The sequence below is a fragment of the Acomys russatus genome, chromosome 11, assembly GCF_903995435.1.
Source record: "Acomys russatus chromosome 11, mAcoRus1.1, whole genome shotgun sequence".
NCBI classification, from domain to species: Eukaryota; Metazoa; Chordata; class Mammalia; order Rodentia; family Muridae; genus Acomys; species Acomys russatus.
The window spans coordinates 30375943-30399223 of NC_067147.1; the positions used below are offsets into that span (position 1 = coordinate 30375943).

At 44.5% G+C, this 23281-nt stretch overlaps 1 protein-coding gene across 8 annotated transcripts; it reads right to left on the bottom strand.

Annotated features, from left to right (window-relative positions):
- Positions 1-869: 869 nt before the first annotated feature.
- Positions 870-23247, bottom strand: Nfya (nuclear transcription factor Y subunit alpha). Of its 8 annotated transcripts, none has more exons than XM_051153035.1 (10): positions 23117-23247; positions 13481-13619; positions 11872-11952; positions 8309-8455; positions 6130-6261; positions 5871-5976; positions 4707-4873; positions 4226-4399; positions 3649-3750; positions 870-1987 (listed from the first exon to the last, which is right to left on the bottom strand). In XM_051153035.1, the coding sequence occupies exons 2-10, from the start codon at positions 13553-13555 to the stop codon at positions 1934-1936; spliced, it is 1038 nt and encodes a 345-aa protein (XP_051008992.1). In that variant the 5' UTR covers positions 13556-13619; positions 23117-23247; the 3' UTR covers positions 870-1933. The 8 variants fall into 8 exon arrangements, with proteins under 8 accessions (XP_051008992.1, XP_051008990.1, XP_051008991.1 ...); XM_051153033.1 differs by having other exon boundaries at positions 11869-11952; XM_051153034.1 differs by having other exon boundaries at positions 11872-11955.
- Positions 23248-23281: the final 34 nt, after the last annotated feature.

Consider the following 23281-nt stretch of genomic DNA (forward strand, 5'->3'; position numbering starts at 1 on the left):
GCAACAATATGAGGTTAGGGTTATATACAAACTTACAGACACAAATAAATAGCATTCTACAATTGCTGGCTTAAGCACTAGACATCTGAGGAATCCCTGAACCCTTCCCTCAGAATCCTTACTACCACAAAGGTAGAAATTCCTCATGGTTTTCAGTAATCTCTGAAAACTCAGAGAAAGAGCCAGAAGTTTCTAGTGAGTTTACTAAAAAAAGATCAGCCCCCTTTGACCTCTGGAAGCCAGGAGAAATGGCAAGATTCCTGGGAGTAGAAAGAGATGGCTTACTTCATGCTTCTCTAATTAAACAGGTCTCTCTGTGATATTCCTTTATAAGGTTCAATTCTTTCCCATCTTGAACACAGAACAAAGCCAAAGAGCCAGTCTTTAGACTTGACTGGTACTTTAACTAACCCCAAAATCTTTGGAATGACTGTGTTTGACTTTGATTGCAGAGAAGGAAGGCAGCCTCTTCTGAAATCCCAACCTTGGTTTTCTCTTCCAGGGCTCAGCATCTGCGGGGCCAGGGCTGGGGGCATGTATGTGTGTGTGTGGCTCAGTGCTAAGAGTGCTTGTCCAGAAACAGATTTCTGAGGCCCAACTCATCCTGGGAACTGTGGCCCAATTCCTGACCCTGCAGGAATCTTTGTCCCAGTCTGTAGGTGATCCCTACAGCAGATTTCGTGTGCAAACCTTGCTGCAAGGCCTACAGAGAAAGGAGAAAACAAATGGAAACTGGCACCAGAGAATCAGCTGCCATGGGAAGAATGTTCAGCTCTGGGCCAGCGCAGAGGCAGGGGTGAAGCCCACGCCTCTTCTACTCTGAGCTCCAGCAGTACTCCAGTCTGTATCTAGCTGCCTCCACAAGTGCTTTTTCAGGCAATATAAAGAACACATTTCCAACTTCTCTCTAGTGCACGTCAGAGGTGCCAGTGGGAACGTGACTTGGTCTCTTCAGCTTAAGATCCACACTTGGCATCCATCTGCTGGAGAACGATACTCTATGGCAGCCCTTGGCAGGCAGGGCACTTGCTCTCTAGACTGAAATGCACAGATCCTTCCATTCTCTACTCGCTGTTATAAAGCCCATGATTAAATATCCTAGGTTCACCTCTGTTGAGGAGCAACTGTAAACATCCCCAATACTTCAGCACAGATGTTGTGAAGTTTTGTCTCTACTGGGAAAGTCAGCTGCGCGGTCCACTTACTCTCTAAACTGTCTTTAAACTGGCCACAGTACGAACTATGGCGCTGATGGCCAATAGAGGGATGAGCAGACCACAGTCAAAGCTAGAAAGATATTCAGCAATGTACCTTTTAGATCCTTTTATCCTGAGTCCAAAATATCCTCTTTGTGCTTTCTTGGTTGAAGTAAAATACCAACCCAGCATGTGGGCAGCCAGATTCGTATCAGCAGAGGCCAGAACACTACAGCTCAGCTTGGCTGCTCCATGTCCTAACAGGAAGCTCCTTGTTTGAATGCAAAGTGTTCATGCATCAGCCAGCCCAACCTCCCGCCAGGGGATGGGTGCTACTGACTCCATAGGAAGGCAGGGGCTGTGGCTGCCTTTACCGTGGATTTACCATAGACCAGGTTGAGAAGGCTGCTCTCCTACGGCAAAGGCCGACTGGCTGGCCTTACCACTCAACATAAGTGCTTGTGTATGTAATGCTGGGCTGGTAAATACCTCCTTTTATCATTCAATTCACAAAAGGTCAGTGCCACCAACAGTCTGAAACAGGTCCTGAATGAAAGGGTGAGACAAAGGCTTGCCACTTCAGTTCATCAGCCATTGCTGCAGCTGTAATACTGAGCTAAGTAATTTCTGTCCTGAGAAAGGGCAGAGTGCAACTGTCAGTGTCCCGTCGGAAGTCAGTCCATCTCCAGGAACAGTGGAGAGGAACGCGACCGATCAGCTCTGCTGCCCTCCTGTGGTTAGGAAACTCGGATGATCTGTGTCATGGCTTCCTCATCAGCTTGGTTTGGATCCTACAGAGAAAGACAGCACAGTAGTCCTTTTTAGTAGCAACAGGAACTGGCTCTTACAACTTAAGGGCTTAAGTACTTGGTGGCTGGGACATAGGCCCAGAGCAAGCACAGTGACATGCTGTGTTTCTGTGCCATTATGTCAACACAATGGCTACACCTGGCAGTTCCTAGTCACAGACATGTGCAGACGGCAACAAGACAGAGGGGCTGTCAAGCTGGTTTGCAGTGCAATGCACTAGGAAGACCCTGCAGACTGCCTTGAGTATAGAAGCCTTCACTATCTGACACAGAACTGCCTGTGGTCAACTGAAGAGACCCTGTAAGGGTGTAGAAGAATTCCACGTTGGGGACAGTGAAGTGAGCCAACAAAAGAAATTCATCAACTCAACAGTATTTATTAATATTAAGCATTTGTTCAGAAATGGATCCTAAGCTAAACCTAACAAACACAAGAGAACAAAACCTTCTACTTTGATGTAACTTACACTCCAGGAAAGAAAGCAATGTATACCAAATAGTCTCTTGATGGTTTTTATAAAGAACAGGATGAGATTATAGGAAAATACAAGAGTAAAAGAGCTCTGCTTGAGAGTAGGCTAAAGGACTTTCAGATCTAAGCCAGGCCTGAGAGGAAGGAAGACAGAAACGGTCTGTGGTGGCACACACCTGTAACCCTAGCACTTGGGAAACTTGGGCAGGAATATTGAAAATTTGAGGATAGCCTAGGATATGTAGTGAGAAGAGACGGTCATGTGAAAAGATGGAGAAAGGAACACTACAAACTGTAAACTGTAAAGACAAAGGACCATGTAGGAGCAACAAATAAATGGGTAAACAGCAAGCAAATAAGAACAAATGACCAGGCCAGGCTGACACCAGCTGGGGGGGGGCAGAAAACCATTCAAATTACGTTTCAGAGATAAAACTAGAAGAACTTCATAATCAGAACCACCCAAACTTTACTGAGTGGTGACAAGCCACATGATTAGGTAAGAGGCTAATGAACAAGCACTCCATTTTGGACACAGGGATTCACAAACGTGTAAGAGATAACTAGTGGGACTCTACTACCTAGGTCTGTTCATGCACACCAGTCAAATACCCTATAGGACTGACCTACCCACAGCTCCAGAGCCCTTCAGAAGACCGAATCTCACCGAATTAGCTGGTCTTAACTTCATTTACAGCCAAGGCAGGCCCTCCTCAGCTTGTCACCTTCCTGCCTCAGCTTCCAGAGTAACTGGGACGACAGGGCTGACTCAGCTGTACTGACCTTAGGCAAGTTACTTACTGTCTCAAAACCTCATACTCAGTTGTAAAAGTGGTGACAAGTTATTCCTATTCCATGGATTTGAGGTCGCCACAGTCAGGCAAACAACAACAAAAAAAGAGCTTACTGGAGTGCTTAGCATAAGACTTGCTACATAATAGTAAATGTTACCTACTGCTAAGAGCATGCTGAAAGAAAACAAAACTTTTCCTTAAAATAGAAAGAATTGAGACGTTGAAAGTTTAAAAAAAAAAAAAAAAAAAAGCCATGGGATCAAAACCTTTAGTCCTTTTAGAAAGGGAAACTAAGCAACACCACCACATGCTGTTTCTACTTTGAATATTGCCGATAAAGAGAAGCAACACAAAAGGAAAGGGCTTCCTCACCATACCTGCATATGAGGACTGTCCTTTTCTTTTGGAGAGAAGAACCTTCCCCCTTCACCACGTTTCCGTGCCATGGCATGCCGATGCCGAGACTCATGGAGGTATTTCTGAAGAAAGAGAAATCAGATCATTACTGTTCTCCTAGCATTGACCCTTCTTCTGCTCCAGTAACGGATTGAGGTTTGGTCAAGCAAATGGCAGTTCAGGAGAGACACCATTTTTATGCCATCTGCAGGTATGTGAAACCAGGACATTGGATGCTGGCTAACATGACAGATGGGCGCCTTTAAAAAAGGAGAGAGCTTTTTATTCCTTTGGCTAGACCCAACTACCACTGTGGAATACAACCAACATATGAACAGTGCAGCTGTAAGACAAGAGAGAGTCCTGAGAACAAGTTTTCTCTGGATGTCTTTACTGTAGAAAGGGAAAAGCGTCTTGCTTACAATCCACTCTGTGTCCCCGTTCTTACAGTAAACTTTCCTGCATCCCATTGTTCGAAAAGAGCAAGGAAACACACCATACTCTTGAGGCAGAACAACTGGGCTGTTTCCTGGCGTGCACTCCCCATGGCATACGCACCCTTCTTTCCTTTGGAATTTTCCCTTCTGCCTCTAGCTTAGCCCGGGCTTGTCTCCTCTTAAGGATGCGGTGATACTGTTTGGCATTCACATACAGGGGCTCTTCTTCCAGCATCTCTGCTCCAGGTAAAGGGATTCTTTGGATAGCAGGCACAGAGCCAGCTCCTGGCACCATCTGCACAAACAGGAGACCAGCCCTTATTAGTGGCAAGAAAATTCTAAGTAAAATTGCGCATCCACAGGCATCTACTGCTGTCTCTCCAGTGTCTACAATAGTCTGATATGCAGGAGGTGTCAGAATGAGTCATGCTTCTTGTGGATACAGACCACTCCTAGTGCCTTAAGAGTCAAGTCAGCTTCAAATCCAAAAGTTAACCCCAGAAGCAACCTCACAAGAGACACCAACTTGTGGTTCAAAGACAAGAGAGCCTCGTGGAAAGATCCAGCGCCAAAGATCAGAATGGGGGGACCACTTTCCTTACCATGACCATTCCTCCTGAGTTGACCACATTGCCTGCCACTGGGAGTGTCACAGTGACAGTCCCTTGTCCACTACTGGTTGTGTTGGTATTGGCTCCTGTCTGAACGATCTGTGCTCCTGCCAAACTGGCTGCTGGGATGGTGATCATGCCTGAAACAGGGACTGTAACTTTAAGAAAACAAAACATAAGACAAAACAGAACACACAAACAACAACAACAAACAGGCACATGGAACAAAAAGAAGGGAAGATGGTTGGTTAGTCCCTTCCACCAGGCTCCTGTATATCCTCCTGAATAAACAGACAAACACTAGGGAAGAAAGAAAATGTCCTCTCCTACTCCTTTACTCAGCTTTGCTAAGTAGTCCATGTAAAGTCATTTTTGAAAGTTTCTGTTAACAGTATAGAGTCCAATACCAAATGAATTATACTTTTACCCCAACATTGTAAGCACTCCAACAATGGTATCAAAAAGGCAAGATGATATGGAGGCCTCCCTACTACAGCACCATTCCCACTACCAACACAGCTGTTGCTGTTGCTTTTCTATGTGGAAACAATGCTGCAGGCAGCATGAGGACCTGGTCAGACTGCAGAGACCTTGCCAGGGCTCAGTGCAGCCTGTCTATGCCCTATGTGAGTAACACACAGGCACTGCACTCTCTGGATTCAGTACACTGTAAAATCTTGGCCTCAACCAACCTGAGCCAAATATGGCTGATCTAGCCTTTCTAGACTTAGTTAGCTTCCAAAGCACTTACGTCTATTTAAAGCACATCTCCCCTCAAGCCAAGTCTAGATTTCTCATAAGAAATTTTGGCTCTATCCATCTCTTCCTAGGGTAAACTTCTCTAAGGCTCTGCATTCTAATGTGTATTTTTATCTTCCTAGTGAGGCGGAGTCTCTTTGAGAAGCCCTCTTGACTCTAAGTAAACAACTCTATGAATAGATGTGGAGGCCTAGAACTAAATGGTAAGAATTCTGGTCAACAAGCAGCAATGGATTGGTGGTATATGGTGACAAGAACTGATAGTCACTGGCGATCTGGTGGAAGTCCTATTGTATAAAAATGTCATGGACTTCATAACAATACTGATGCACTCCCAAGTACTCAAAGGCTAAAAAGAATGCCCTGAAAAGTCACAAGGCAATAGTGGCAGCTTACCTTGCTGGAGAATTGTGCCATCTGCATTAACTGGCTGGTAGACAATAGTCTGCCCTTCAGCAGTCTGGGCTACTTGCTGTCCCTGGACAGCAATCTGCTGTTGCGTCTGTAGAAAACAATGACATACTCAACAGATGACAAAGACCCGCAGAGGACCCAAGTACATTTTGATAGCTGTCTTCTATGTGAACTAGGTAGCTTGCTGCTTGACCCCTCCAGATCAGCTGTGCCCCTGTGCTGGTAGAACTGGGGAACTCACCTGAGTCTGGCCAGCAGTGACTGCAGTCTGTGGCTGCTGAATGATGATCTGCTGGGTCTGACCCTGCTGGCCTTGCACCTGCACAGCCTGTCCACCCTGGATCTGGATCTGACCAGGAGGTACCAACTGTATCTGTGATAGAGAATACACACAAAGGTTAGCACCAAACCAATGCCGCTCCTTTGATTCCTATTTGTTTTTACTTATTTTATGTGCATGGGTGCTTTGGCTTCATGTATATGTGTGTGTGTTTGTGCACACACATGTATATATACATGGTCTAGTGCCCACAAAAGCTAGAAGAGGGAGCTGGATCCCCTGGAACTAGAGTTACATATGGCTATGACTTACCAGGTAGGTAATGGAAATCAAGTCTGGGTCCTCTAGAAGAACAGCTAATGTTCTTAACTGCTGAGCCATCACCACAGCCTCACTCTTTGATTTCTGCAAAGTAGCTGAATAAACTCTAGAGACTAGGAAATACATGGAGGCATGTGCCTGTAATTGTACAACTTAGGAGGCAGAGGCAGGATGATCAGGAATTCAAGGCCAGTCTTACGGACATTGTGAGTTTGAGGCCCTGACCCCAAAATTAAGAGTAATGCTTTGAAGAGGACAGAAGTCTTGTTCCAACATCACCTATCAATTATTGAAAAGCATTTTTCCATTTTTCAAATCATCAAATAATTCTGAATATTATTTGGGTACCTACAATTAAAGAATCAGTGTCCATTTAAAGAAATACAATCATTGGTGACATGGTTAATTTTTAAAGTACATTTACTTAAAAATACTCTGAAGTGTTTTATAAATGAATAAAACAACTTTAAAAATGTACTCTCTCCAAGTCAAATTTTAAGGTAATACAGTCAAAGATATGCAACACCGTCACTTTGACTGGCTATAGACTAGCTATGACTGTTCAGGCAGTTTCTAGAGTAACTGAGGTGGGAAAACCTATCCTAACTGCAAGTGGCATTCCACGTCCTGAACTGAATAAGAAAAGGAGACTGCCTCCTGCCTGCAGATTCATGTGCTCCTGCTGCCACGTCTTCCTTCTCACCATGGTGGACTGGTACCCGTGAACTGCGAGTCAGAAGAAAAGTAGCCAACACAAATGCTTCTTGATGTAAGCTAACACCTTCTGGGATAACGTGTTACACAGCAGTAGATAGGTAAGGTGATGTGACAGATTGTATTGTCTTACTCCTGTTGTAAACCCCCACTACCACTCAGCACTGCTGTTAGTGTTCACCTACCTCTTCTCCACTTCTACTTTGCTTATAGGATTTGAAGTGCCAAGCCTCATATAGCAAGCATGGAAAGTAAGCGACCGTATGTGGTAAACAAACCTATTTCCTTTCCTTATCTTTTTAAAAAGATTTGTTTATTTATTATGTATACAGTGTTGTGCCTGAAGAGAGTATCAGATCTCACAGATGGCTGTGAGCCACCATGTGGTTGCTGGGAATTGAACTCAGGAGCTTTGGAAGAGCAGCCGGTGCTCTGAGCCTGAGGTACTTCTCCAGCCCCCCTTTCCTTGTCTTACTAGCTATAGTCTTGGAGACATTCTTGGACCTTTCTGTTAGGCCACACACTGCCCAAGCTTTCTTAAGGACTCTTGAGTACTACGTAACTCAAATTTAAAACATTGACAGCTGACTAAATCAGCAGCAAAGTCCACCTGGCCCGTGGTTTGGGATACCTGTTTATTGCACAGTACTGTACTTCTACAACACAGGCAGAAAGAGACTAAGCACCAAATAAAATAAAGGGTAGGACTCAAGGGAAAGTGATTTCCTCAGAATACTCTTTTCTTCTAAACATCTACTCTGCAGGCTAGGGAGCCAGTTCAGAGGTAAAGCACCTGGTGTATGGCATGAGGAGCTGAGTGCGGACCTTGGCATTTACAGGAATGCACAGCATGAAGGTTTGCATCTGCAGCAGCCCTGCAGCACGGGACAGCAGGGGTGGGGCAGATAGCAGTGGCCCCTCAGAGCTCACAGCTTAGCCAGTCAATAAGAGACTTTGCCTCAAAAACTAAGGTGAAGACAACTGACCTGGCCTTCACTTGTATGTGCAAATCTGCACACACACAAATACATACATACACCATCCACACTCATACCTAACGTCTACTCTGAGGTACAATTTAAGTACTTTTAAAAATACCACTCACCTGCTGTAAACCTTGTGTTCCAGACACAGGTACTTGCATGATAGTTTGGCCTTGCCCACCAGGCACAGCTTGGACCATGATGGGTTGGCCAGTTGATGTAATAAGCTGGCCTCCACTGACTTGCACCATTAATGGCTGTCCCTGGACCTAGAATGAAATAAAATATCAACAATGAAATAGTGTGAGACACAGTGGCTTCACCAAGACAATCACTGGTCACTGAACCGCCCTGATGCCCAACAAGAGGGAAGGCAAGAGAGACTTAGAAAAGTCAGTAGGTGTCCTTCCCCCGTACCCCCAAGACAGGGACTCTCTAGGCAATGCTAGCTGGCCTTGAACTCAGATACCCTGCCTCTGCCTCCCAAGTGCAGAGATGAAAGATTAATGGCCTGAAAGACATTAATCTTAATCAACCCCCTTCTTTGTGTGTGCACAGGTTATGAGCATACTACAGAGAGTAAGATGTCAGATCTCCTTGGAGCTTGAGTTATAGGTGAATAAGAGCTGTCTGACATGGTGCTAGGTACACAACTCAGCAGCAGTATGTGCTCTTAACAATTCAGCCATTTCTACAGCTCCAAGAAAGTCTTATGTTCTTCAATAGCTCTGATATTTTTGATTGAGTGACAAAACTTCTCTAGAGTGTAGAAAATTCCAATAGGTATAAGGCATTTATCACTAAACACAGGCTGAGCCCAAGAAAACTGTCAGGTTACCAAGACTGTTTGCTTTCTCCAATCAGTACCTGGGAATAGTTCTGGTAAGGCTGGAGAAGCAGCATTAAGGGGGAGGTAATGGAGGTGGGTCCTGAGAAGGGAATCAAAGTGCAGCCTTCATTTTAGAGGCTAGACAGGAAGAGTTCTGAAAGCTCACTTGGAGGTTCCTCCAGGGTCTCAAGCAAAAGTGGAATATGAACATTCACCTCTACTCTACTCTGAGGATTTCAGGAATGGTGCTGCTTGCAGTCTACCACTAAAGACTCATGGGACAGCACAGGCCAGCATTCTCAACACTCAGGAAGCTGAGGCAGGAGAAGCATGGGTTTGAGGACAGAATGGGCTGCCCAGTGAGTTCCAGGTAAGCCTGATGAGACCCTGTTTCAAAATCAAAGCAAGACTCTCCAGAAATATTTTCCAGTCAGTTTGTGATCATCACAATAGAGTTCATACTGCATCTTAAAATATTTGCAAAGTTATTGAAATCAGATAGCTATTGTGTGTGAACAGAATTTCCAATTTTCAAGACTTGAGTCAACAGATAGAAAGGAAGTTGCTACAAATGCTCAGTCACATCTTGAACCCCAATGTGAAAACTCAAGAATGCCTTTCAGTCGCCCAAACAGAAACTGCTTTGGATTGAGCAGGTCTACCAGGACAAATCCCAGATTCTCACTGTAGAGCCTGTCTCTGCCTGAAGGAAGGATGTGTCACAGACCAGCCTGAAACACTTGTCCTTAGCTGCAGCAGAAGCAGCCTGCCCCGGCAGTATCAGCCAGCTGCGCTGCTCATTTGTCGTAGATGAGTAAGATGCTGAGGACTTCCTCTCCTCTCCACCACAATCATCAGGAGCAGTCCAATCTCGGGGTGTCCCTTGAGAAACTTAACCTTTTGGCTTATTTACTCATTCTCTCCTAAGTTTCCACTTAAATTTCCTTTGCTACACTAATGCTTTTGTGTGATGTGTTAGGAAACTTATCAGAAGCCTTACTGCAGAAGTAAAAGAATGAACTATTTAAAATTCTAAGCTGATGAGCCTTGCAGAGAAGTTCCCATCACTTCATTTCTGTTCAACGTGGTCTAGATCTGATTAAGCAGACATAGCTGTGTTGTTACTGCGTGCTAGAAGGTTGTGCTGTTCCCTGTGTGAAAGTGAAGGCCAGATGCTAACACTGTAGGTCATCTGCTACTGCTTACCAGCCCCAGGTTCTGCCTGCTTCTGCTTCCTAGTGCTGGGGTTACAGGGACAAACCTACATATTAAGATGACTTCTATAGATCCAAACTTAGGTCTTCACATTTGTATAGTGAATGGTATACTGAGTCATTGCCTCAGTCCCCAAAGTTGACATACATTTAAGAACACTTAATAACTTTCTAGTTAGCCATCATCTCTGGTCCTCCCCACCACCCCCTGCAACATGCTATATACTCATGCAATAAAGGATTTGAGACTCTGAAGAGCTCACTGTGTTTTACAACAAATGAATGATCACAAAGATTCATGCACGAGACAAGAAGCCACACAGTTTAGAGCATATTACACTCCCATTCCATGGTGGTTAATGACAATCCCAGACACAGGTTTCATGGATAAAAAGATAAAGCAAGCAAGAGCAGAAAGCTACTGCACTCCCTGAGACTCCAACTGCGCAAGAAGACAAAACAAACTTCTCTCATCTTATTATATGTGTAGAACTAGCCATATGTCACCATCAAATGCTATTAAGTGGCAGGGTTAGGATAGGTTGAGTCAAATGCTTACAGCCATGGTTCTCAACCAGTGGGTCACCACCCCTTTGGAGTCTGAATGACCCTTTCACAGGGGTAGCCTAAGACCTTTGGGAAATATGGATATTTACATTATGACTAATAATAGTAACAAAATTAATTATAAAGTAGCAATGAAAGTAATTTATGGCTGGGGTCAGCACAAGGTGAGGAGGTGTATTAGAGGGTCACAGCATTGAGAAAGTTGAGCACCACTGGCTTAGAGGAAGGAGTGGGTATCTGTAGGAGGATCTTGGCAGCACTAGTAATAAAAGTGAGAGGCCAGTCTGACTTGAGAGGCCCTACTGAGTCATTCTAATTCAATGGAGGAAGAAAGGGAGGACAGGCATCTGAGTTTTGACAATTTCTCAAAACCCTTAATTCTTAACGGACCCAGAAAACACCAATGTTGCTACTCTTTATTTTTCAAAGGAAATTAGGATATTTGACTTGACCATACATTAATAGTGAAGAACACCATTGGTTAACTCCAGGTTTTGTTTTCTAAAAGCATATCAATATAACCATTAATAACTTTTTGTTTTAATTTTTTAAGAGAGTCCAACTCATTCTTCCTGCCTCCATATCCCAAGTGCTGGGACAAGAGGCATATAACACTTAAGAGTTATACAGTCATCTCTGCAGAGCTCGTACCAAGTCAGCAAAGATTATTCAATTCTCAGATAAATTTTGCTCAGTGCAATGGCTGTTTAGCAGTCAAGTCACTTTTAGCAAAAACAAAAACACAGTGCAGCTCATGTATACATGCCAATGTGTGCATGCCCTTCTACGGTGTAAGATAATTCTATGCCATGTGGCTGGGTTGGTATCTAAAGCCACTTGCAGAATGTCTTCCTGTTGCTTGTTTCCTGGCATTTACTTAGCTCATAGCTCTCAGAAAACTGACACAGCAATAGCCACACATCTTGGCATGGGACACTGGCATGTTGGCCTCAGAGACAGGTTAGCAGCACAAAAGGCATGCGACTTTGCCATTCAACTTGAGACCAAACACAAACAGCAGCAGACAAGCAATGTTCATGCAGTGCTCACAGAGAATCAGAGAGGGCACCACTACCTGGAGGGTCTGGACTTGCTGGCCTGAGGCAGATGCCACCTGGGCCTCAGTCTGCAGCTGGACAGCAGTGACACCACCCTGCTGCTGAGAACAGGAACAGGAAGAGCTTGAAATGCATCAGGATGGAAACTTATAGCTCAAGACATGAGATCACTGAAGGACAGGGAGGAATCTCTAACAAGTTTCATCCCACAGAGGAACTTTCAAAGGTGCGGACTCCTATATTCAAGCAATTGTGTAGCAAGATCTGTCCCCACAGTGGACCTTACAACATACTTTTATTACTTAAAACACCAAAATTTATAATGCAGTCCTTTCTAGGAATTTCACCCTTCTACTATACATTTATGTTAAGAATCTTTTTATCTCCTTAGGTTCACAAGAACAAAAGCATCAGGTTTTAAAGCCTTGAAACTAAGCGTTCCTGGGGCTTTAATGCATCACTAAAGAAGAAAGAACTAGCCATGGTGATCCAATCCCAGGCCCAGGAGGCCCCAATAAAAATTCATTCCTATGCAACTAACTGCTTCAGAGGCAATGTTTTAAGAAACTCAGCCTAACTTCCTATCCTGGGGATCCTCACGGGAGAGAGATGCACTAACAAGGGTCTGCCTGTGGGGAAAGCCCCTACTCTAAGACAGCTCAGGGAGCTGCCAGTGCCAGCAGAGTGCGGAAAGGAAGGAGGCTAGGAGAAAGCCACCATGCTCAGCTAACCCCTCTAATCAACAGCAGTCCTTCCCATGGATCAGTGCGCTGGAAGTCACCATCAGTATTTCCCTCACCCTCACTACTATTCTGTACTAGTGAACCTCCATTCTGAGGAGAAAGCACACCAAGGACAACGATCCTGGTCTATGATCAAAGAGAAACAATGTCTTTTCTCCCCAAATCTCAAGAGTAGGGGGAAAAGAAAAGAGAAGGTACTATAGACCCAAGTAAAAGCATGGAAAATATTATCTGTGCATTAATTCAAACATCTGGTCAGCTTTCCTGTGCAACAAAGCCAGCAGCAGGTGCCTCTTTCTTTCTTCTTCTTCTTCTTTTTTTTTTTTTTCTGAGAAAGAGTTTCTCTGTGTAGCCTTGGCTGTCCTGGAGTTGCTTTGAGGACAGGTTGGCCTTGAACTCACAGCAATCTACCAGCTTTTACTTCCCTGGGTGCTAGGATTACAGGCAGGCAACACCAGGCCTTCTAATATGTACTTATCCAGAGTAGCACTCAAATATTGTCTTAATATTAAACTACAACTGCTCTCTGTGGTCTCTGTGGTAGAACAGAGACCGGCAGCCTGCCTGCAATCTGACTACTGTGTGTTGTAGCCAAATCCTTATTTTACCACAAGTTGGCATAAAACAAGAGAAACAAGTAGACTGAATGAGAAAGGCAGAGTAGGATTTCTGGCTTCAATGAGCTAGAAAAGGCAACCTACTTTTAAAGTGATTCTCATTAAGAACAGATGCAACACACTGATTCATAGTACAGCACCAGTCATGAGACCCAGGGCTTCATAAGGTCTGACAGGGCCCACGAATTCCCACAGAGTAAGGAGAAACCTGTTGCTGCATCACCAGCTGTGGCACTGTGATGGCCAAAGCACACTTGCTCCCATACCTGCTGCTGAATCTGGCCAGCCTGCACCACGATCTGCTCTGTGGAACTGTTGCTGTTTGTCGTATACTGCTCCATGGCCCAGCCACGTTAAGAGTCCTGAAGCTTCACTCTACAGATCCCAGGCACCAGGTAGCGACTCCTATTAGAAAGGGAAGGAAGAAAACCTAAAATGAGTCATTCAGTAAAGGCCCTCAAGATACTTACAATATTTTATTTTTTTTTAATTATTTACAGTATTTAGAATAATATAAAAGAACACCAGTAGGAGATGCTCATATGCTCATTTTTAAAAAGAGTACTATATAGCATAGTCACAAAAAATACCATGGTCAGGCTAGTGGCAAGTATCTACAGTCTCAGCACCGGAGAGCCTGAGGCAGGTAGCTGAGAGGCTGGGCCAGCCTGGGCTACACAAACCCTGCCTCAGAAAGGTTAACCAACAGAACAAACAAACAAACAAACACCATGACATTTTATTTCACACCATGGTGGCCAGGACAGAGAATGAAATCTCTAAGTGGCCAGGGCAAGAAATAGTTCCCAATAACAAACATTTCCCTCACAACCCACCAGGGGCGGAGTGCACCCAGACAGAGCCCTCAGGATGCAATCCCCTGTAAACAAGAACCCTCACAGACACACCTAGGCATGCCTTACTAATTTCCTGTTTCTTATTCAGGTTAAGCTAATAAAATTGACCACCTTTCAAAATTACATTAAAACTTAGAAGCACTGTTAAACCACCTCTTGTCGCAAGGCCTACTTTCAAGGCAGGAGATCAGGCTGGAGGTTTGTTACTTACTAAGCAGTTACAAACGCTCAAAACCTCCACTCTGAGTGGGCCTGGGGGTGGGAGGGTCTCATGCTTATAATCCCAGCACTTAGGAAACTGAGCTAAGATGATCAGCACTGCTGACAGGCCAGCCTAGGCTACACGGTAAGTTCTGGACAACCTAGGCGAGAGTGAGAGACAGACTTTGGCCTCAAACAAAAAACTCCACCTGCTATACAGAATTCTGTCTATTCAAAACAAAACTACCCCCTCAGATTTCCTGGGCACAGTGATACAGGTCTTTAACTCAGTAAACACATCTGCGTTCAAGTTTCCAATGGGCGTTCCAGGCCAGCCAGGGCTACATAATGAGACTGTTTCCACCTCCATTAAGTAGACTAAGTCAGAAAGCTCTAGCAAAACTTTGGAAGTTGTGCTGTAGTCCAGGACGATGAACACAACGAAATGGTATCAAAGATAGCAGAGACATTTAAAACTTGGTACAATAGAGCCTATTACATATGGTGTTCCAATCCCCACCCTGGGTGTATAAAACCTCCTTTAGTGCCAAATTTAAATATACTATTCTTTGCACATTCACTCTGCAGCAGAGCCTGAACAGTGAGCCCAAAGGAACCTTTTCTTGATTGATTACTTCAGGTGTTTCTTAGAAATGAAAAGGAACCTGATATTCAAGTGTGTGCCCAAACCCTGACATTTAAAACTCCCTTTATGATCTACTATCCTTTCTTTAACACCTCTCCTACCTGTCATGAGCCCCTTTCTAGTTATACATCTCTGCCCATACTCCACACAAGTAAAGCTAGGATTGTCCATGGCCTAGGAGAGAGGTCATACGCTTTTTGAGTCTGACTTATCGTGCTTAATGTAACATGCATTAGTCAGGGCTCTCTGAAGGAACAGAACTAATAGGATAAATGCATATGTATGGAGTAGTTGTTTAGCCCATGAGGTTGTTGTCTCAGCTGGTCTTCTGTATAGCTCAGGAATACTGAATTAGGTTCTATGCCAGTGAAGAAGAGCAAGCATGCAAAGATTGAGGGAGAAAATTTCCTTCTTCCATGTCCTTTATATAGGTTGCCACCAGCAGAAGGCATGGCCCAAATGAGGGATAGAGCTTTTTGTCAGAGTGATGTTTTTATGCACTGTGTAAAGATTATCCTTATATATTCAAATGTTGATTTCTGTGCCTGTGCACAACTGATTACAAGCTGGACTTCAGCACTGTCATTTTTATGAAGCATCTCCTGTCTTGATGTTGTGTAAACACTGCTCTCCATCACTTTATTGGTTAATAAAGAGCTGAACAGCCTATAGCTGGGCAGGAGAGTTAAGGCTGGACTTCTGATCCCAGAAAGGGGGTCTCAAGTGGGGAACAGAGAGAGGGGAGTTGCCATCAGAACATGATGAAGAAGCAGGTGCCAGAGTGAGACTAAGATGGCAGACAATGGCCGGGCGTGGTGGCGCACGCCTTTAATCCCAGCACTTGGGAGGCAGAGACAGGCGGATCGCTGTGAGTTCAATGGCCAAGGTTACACAGAGAAACCCTGTCTCAAAAAACCAAAAAAAGGCAGATAATGACCATGTGACCAGAAGTAGGCCAAGCCAGTGTTAGACTAGCAGAGTATCTGCCCAGCTATAGTGCCTGAAGCTTTTACTAAATATAAAGGTCCATATCATTAATAGGGAGCTAGGGCAGACACAGAAAAAACCCTTACATTTTAAAGATCTTCCTACCTCAAAAGATCTGGATTATGGATGTCTTCCAACTTCAAATGATTCAATCAAGAAAAATGTCTCACAGGTGTGCCTAGCCCCTTAGGTTTTAGTTAATTCTAAATGTGGTCAAATTGATGCCAAGAATAGCCACTGCAGAACTTTCTGGGTCTGTTTTTCTTGCAAATTTCATTTCTATGGCTGTATAAAATTCCATTTTATATATGCATGGCATTTTCATTTTCTATTCTGTTGATGACATCTGGCTTGGTTCCATTTCCTTGTTGCTGTGTAAAGAGCAGCAGTGCAAGTATCTCTGAGGAAGCTTAGAGTCCTTTGGGTACATCCTATAGCTGGATCACATGGTAAGTGTATTTAACTTCTTGAGAAACCTCTGCACTCATTTTCACAAACCAAAGTGTGAAAAAAAAATAAGGCTCTTTTTCCCTATGCCCTCAACAGCATCTGTTGATCTTTATTTTCTGGATGGCAGCCATACTCAGGTGGGAAGGTGGGCTGGGATAAGTTTTAATTTGCATTGCCTTGGTGGCTAAGAATGTTAGTCACTTTAAAAAGTAGTGGCCTTCTGAGCTGCTTCTTTTGAGAATGGCAGAACCCACCTAGTGACTGGCAGTTCCATTCTTCTGGTGTTTAATTCACACAGTTTTTGGCGCTGGGAAGATGGCTCAGTTGGTAAAGCACTTGTCTCATGGGCATAAGAACTCAAGTTTATCCCAGAATGCCCAACACACTAGGTGTGGTGGTATGTTTATAAGGGCAGGGCTGAGAGGGCAGGGACAGCACAACCCTTGGAGCTCCAGTTTTGCCTAATTGGTGAGCCCTATACTAATGAGAGATCTGTCTCAGAGGTCAGCTACCCTGAGGATGAGCAGTTGCCTTCAACAAATGCACTAATAATTTTTGCAGATATTAACCAACTATCTACATACAGCATGCTGGTAAAAACTTTCTGTAGGCTATTCACTTTGTTAAATTTTAATTTCACAAGATCCCATTTGTCAAATTTTAAGACTATTTCCAGTGATATCGGGTCCTACTCTGAAAGTTCCCACCCTGGACAAGCCTTTAGCCAAGCAAGGTCAGGCTGACCAGTTCTCGGCTCCTGGATGGCAGGTGATAACTGTAGAGTCTAAGCAGTAGGTACATGAGTGTTCATAATGCTCTTTCATTGCTACATTAGTGTTGGGGGAAAATGTTCAATATAAATAATAATCAGCCTCATTACCCATAACCAAAACAGACCACTAAAGCATTTAGTGTGGGTGCCAATAAACTTCTTACCACAGATTCCTAGCTCTCATTTGAACTTACAAAGACTGGTAAAGGAAAGATATTATGAATGGCAATACAAATTTAACCAGTACCTTCTTAGCAATGTATAGGAAGTTGTTACGTTACTAGCATCCGTTCACTGTATAAAACAATGGTTTTCACACCATGTATGTAACCTGTCTGGACCACTCTGACACCATTTTCCGCTTTACAAATAATCTCCCAGTTGGACTGTTGTGAGTTCATATCCAGCCTGGTCTACAAAGCAAGTCTAGGACAGCCAGGGCTACACAGAGAAACCCTGTCTCAACAACAAAAAAAACCCCACCCCCAAATAATCTTCCTTGCCGTCTTTATCTGTAGCATGCACACAGAGAACCCATTTGGTATTCGTCTTTCTGAACATGCTTCTTTCTCTTCCTATCATGCTCCAGTTCCATCCACTTCCCTTCAAATGACATGTTTTTGTTCTTTATGTATAAAACATTGAACAGAACATGTATTTTCCCTTTACCACGTCACCCATTAAATTGGCACCTACAGATTCCCTAACCTGGTGGTGAGGGAACAGCAATGAAGTGCAGTATATGCTGACTCTGGTTTCCTCATGTGTACCCCAAGAGCAGTACAGCAGGATCATCCACACTTCTACACTGTGATGGCTTTTCTTAATGTCAACTTGATTGCCTGGCATTAACTAAAAACCCAAGCAGCTGAGTACACCTATGAGTAATTTTTCTAAATTAAAAATTTTCTAACTTAACCTACCTTTAATCCAGATCTTTTGAGGTGGGGAGGAAGATCCACCTTACTCTGGCTACACCTTCTGGTGGAAGGAAGCTTTTGCTCTTTGCATTCTTGCCTTTGCTGGCAACTTCATTTCTTTACTGGCCGTACAGCCTACTTTTTCCAGATTCTGGTGAATACTGAAGACCAGCTGAATATCCAGCCTCATGAACTGAACAACTACTGGATTCTTGGACTTTCTGTTAGTTGGGAGCCATTGTTGGACTAGCTGGACTACCTGTAAGTCACCTTAATAACATACACTGCCAGTCTCTCCGTCTATTCCTCGAAAATCCTGACTAATTCATATACCAATTTCCATCTACTCTCTATAGTGGCAGAGCTAATTTATATTCCAACCCATGATGCTTAAGAGCTATTCACCAATTCCCATCCTCACTAGCATTCTGTTTTCTCATGACAGCTATTCTGGCTGGTGTGAGAAGGAATTGCAGCATAGTTTTGATTTGCATTTTCCTGATGGCTCAGTATATTGTTTTTAATACATGTACAGGCCATTCGTTGTTTTTGTTTTGTTTTGGAGAATTGTCTAATCTATTTCCTTTCTGTATCCTGGTATTAATGCCATAAAAGCTGGCCAACTCTGCAGATTTTCACACCAGCCTTTTCTGCTGAGCCTGTTGCCGGAGTTGGTTCTGGAGAGACTCCAGGTACAATATGGAAAATCAGTCAAACTAAGTGGCTTCACTGGGGAAATCAATGTTTCCCTTTTTGGGAAGGTGGATGGAAGGAAGGATTCTCTGTGTAGTTTGAGCTATCATGGAACTCTCTCTATACAGACCAGGCTGTCCTCAAACTAAGAGATCCACCTAACTCTACCTTCTGAGAGTTGGGATTAAAAGTATGTGTTATTGGCTGGGCGTGGTGGTGCACGCCTTTAATCCCAGCATTCGGTAGGCAGAGGCAGGCGGATTGCTGAGTTCAAGGCCAGCCTGGTCTACAAAGGGAGTGCAAGACAGCCAAGGCTGTTACACAGAGAAACCCTGCCTCAAAAAACCTAAAAATAAATAAATAAATATATTTTTTCTTCAAATTTTACCTTGTGTCTAACACACAATTTATCTGTCTCCAAACAAATTAAGTATGGCCTCCATTCATAAGTAAATCTGCTAACAGTAGCCCAGACAGAAAACAAATCAGAGTTTCTTGGACATGAGAAAGGAAGTAGGGAGACTACCTAGACAAGCTCTACAAACCCTTTAAGGGTAACAAAAGTTTTCATCCTTTCCTGAAGTGGGGATTATACAGATGTGGAGAGCTTTAAAAACACACCACAATATACACCAATTCAATGATTACATCTTCATGTGAAAAAATAGTATTAACATTCTCTGCATTTCAACACTTCCACTATTGTCAAAACCCCTTCCTATAAGGCTTTCTTCTTGGTTAAATGTCCATAAATCTGCATCTTATCAGATTAAAATAGAATGGGGTTTGATGGTGGCAAGAGGGCAGGAATGGCTGTTAGTAACATTGACTTAACTCATTTATTCTGCTGATAAAATGCTCCATTCTCAGGCCACTGAAACCCACTGTACTTTGAAGGGCAAAAACAGTCTCAGCTTCAAATCTAGCAGACATTCTGCATTAATAAAGGAGTGATGGGGCTTAGAGCATAACCCCAGGCTGCTCATAGTGCCTGCTCCTTGGCTCCAGTGGAGAGCTCCATGTTCCCACTCAACCCTAGGCAGCAGAACTGTAACACAACCCGACATACTGCTTTTCCCTTGAACACTTCTTTCCCCAAGATTATGACAGAATTGAGCCAGCTGGACTTAGCCTGTCTAGCTCTTCCATAAAATTGTGAATGTTTTCGAAAGTGAGACTATGAATGAGAATGGATTTAGTCTGGCCTTTGAGACATTCTCTTTCCATAGCATTTCCTGCCCATTTAGAAGGCACAGAAGCAGCTGGCCAGCAGGCAGAGAGGTAATCTATCTGAAGCTACTCGAAAACTGAAATGTCCAGAAACACAACTACAATAAACATATGATCACAAAGGCCATCTGACTTGACAATCACAAGGCAACACCAGACTAGGACCTTTGAAGGCTCTAAGTTTGATCATTTTGTCCACTAACGATATACCACAAATTAAAGAATAAAACAAGATTTTAACTTCAAAGAGGCTTTTAAGTTTAAAGGGGAGCAAAAGTGTGTATTAGATTCCTAAGAGGAAAACAAAGTAAACAGGGGTTTTGAGAACAGAGGCTTTTCCAGCTGAGACTAATCTAGGAAAAGGTGCCAGTGAATTAGTTTGAAGTGTAAGAAGGCTTTATCCAGACAATGATACAGTCTAGGGTCAAGTATTTCAAACAAAGGTAAAAGTCTGGGCTATGTCTAGAAAAATGGAGTCTCTACTATTTTTTAAAATGCAGATGAACCAGGAGTTTCCAGAGGCTGGAACGGTGATCAAAGGATAACTGTCTCTTGTCAGCAAAAACATTTGACAGTCCTCAAGTGACCAGGTGCATCCATTTTTAAAATACCAACCAAGGTTAGACACCCAGTCCAAAGACATATATTTTTTAAAAAGACTGAATTGCAAATGTAAGAAATAAAGTGTGGATCCTACTATTTCCCCATTCTTCCATGCTACTCTCCACATCCACAGGGTCCTGGAAACCTACAAGAAGAACTTTATGACAGGCAGATCTGGGTCCTGGGGCCTCCTCAAACTAAGGCACCAGCCAAGGAGAATATAGGCAGTAAACTTCGAACCCCCTACCAAGACCTAGCCGATGAACAGGATATTCTCCACCGTTGAGTGGAGAGTGAGATCTGACTCTCACACGAACTCTGGTGCCCCTTTTCTGACCATGTCCCCTGGACGGGGTGGCCTGGCAGCACCCAGAGGAATGATAGCAAGTTACCAAGAAGAGACTCGATAGTCTAAGAGCATATACAGGAGGAGGAGGTCTCCCTCAATCACAGACATAGGGGAGGGGAGAAGGGGGGAAGTGGGAGGGAGGGAGGAATAGGAGGAAACAAGGGAAGGGCTAACAACCGAAATGTAATATGAATAAATTAATAATAATAAAAAAAGAAATAAGGTGTGCTGTAAATTTGTTAATTTGACACAAACTAGGGTCGTCTGGAATGAGAAAATGCCTCCATAAGAAAGCCTACTGGGCATTTTCTTGTTGAAGGTGGGGAGGGAAATCCCAATCTCTGTGGGGGTACCTCTGGGCAGGTGGTCTGTAGCTGAATGGCTGTTTAAGCCATGGGAAGAGCAGCAAGCCAGTAGATGGCACCTTTCTTTTTTTTTCGAGACAGGGTTTCTCTGTGTAGCCTTGGCTGTCCTGGACTCACTTTGTAGACCAGGCTGGCCTCGAACTCACAAAATGTCTGCCTCTGCCTCGCCTCCCAAATGCTGGGATTAAAGGTGTGCCACCGCGCCCAGCTGAAACAGCATCTTTCTATGGCCTCTACTCAGGTTTCTGTGAAAATAAACCTTCCCAAGTTGCTTTTGGTGTGGTATTTATCACAGCAATAGAAAAATCAAACTAGAACATAAGGGAATTTAGAAAGCAATTTAAACAAAGAAAAATTCCTAAAATGTTAATAGGAGCTGTTTTGGTTTGGAAGGAGCATTGGATTCTGTTTCCTCAAACCCATCAGTTAAGAGTTCGGCATATGTGATTTTAAAAACCACACACAGAAAACAGACTTCCGGTGTGGCTTGAGTTAAAAACTATTTCCCTCTCCCATATAAAATTTTCTTTTTCTACCTTAAAAAAATTTCAGCCATTATTATGGGGTAGAAACCTTACATCAGCAACTTTTTTTTTTTAAGTTAGGGGGGAAATCCACTCAAGATCACTTTTAACCTCCAGTCAAAACTGTTCTCAAAAACTCCTTTGTAAGAACTACAAAGGTTTTTACAAGCTGGACTTTCCCGCCTAAATTCAGCACTATTGGCCCTTTAGCACTATCTGCTGTCTACACGGTTTTTCCTCCGATGCCCAATCATAAGTTTGGCAATGAAAAATAGACGGCTTCCTTATGCAAACAGCACTTTCCAGTACTGCACTGCATAACACTAACCCCCAGGTATTTTTTTACCAGTCACTCTCCACCGAGTAGGCATGAGTTCAACCTCTCCCCTCTGAAGCATTTGGGTGACGCCCGACAAAGACTAGCTAGCAGCCCATGGCAGACTTCCTCTCCCGAAAGGGGGAACGGCAGTTTTAAAGTATCAGCTAAAAAAAAAAATTCACACGGGATTTCGAAGCGGACTAGAAAAAATCGACACGAATGGGCTGAGTTAATGAGTGGAGCCTAAGGTATATGAAAACAAAATCAGAAAGCATCCAAGGGAGAAAGCACACGGAAGAAGACATTGGTTAATAGGATAAACGGAACGAACAAAAGTATCAGTCCTGCAAGAACGAGGTTTCAGACACCGTACAAAAAGAGGACGGTTAGGCTCCAGCACGGAGGTGTGCGGGCACGGCGGGCCGAACAACGGGGCGGGGAGGGGAGGAAATGACGAGCCAGAAAGGGGTGGTAACGGCGCCCGGCCGGAGCCCCGGGGTGGCGGGCCGGGAGGCGGGGCGCGGCGGGCGCGCTAACGGACCCGGGGTCGGTCTCGGAGGCCGCGCCGCGCGTCTCCGCCTGGCCTCCCTCCGGATCTGTAGTCCCGACTGAGGCTCAGGGTACGCCGGCCTCACCGGGGCCCGGAACGTGGGGACACAAGGATGAGGCTGGAACGACATAGGGAAACTGCCACAGCCCGTGGCTTGGGCGGTCGGACAGTTGCCCTCCCGGGACCCGGGGGTCGGGGACCGGAGAGGATCCGGATCCCAAGGAGGCCGGCACCAGGCCGCCATCCCGACACGGGACCGCCCCTGTAGGCCTCCGCAGGCTCCGAGCCGGGGCAGTTGGCTACCCAACTCGGGCAGCCTCCGCTCGACTCCCGGGCTCCACGGACGCCTGGGCCTCTCCTGAGTGGTCAGCGAGACCCGCCAATCGGGGCGCTGGGGCCGGCTCTGGGCCGCTGGATATTGGCTCCTCATACTCACCGTGCCTCGCTCCCCCGGTTCGCTGCCCGCGCTGATTGGCTCCAGTACCGGACCCCGAAACCCAATCAGAGGCTCCAGCCGCCGCTGCCGCCGCCACTGCCGCTGCCTCGCAAAATGGCGAATCTGAACAAAGGGGAATCGGGCCTCCCTCCAACCGCCTTCGCG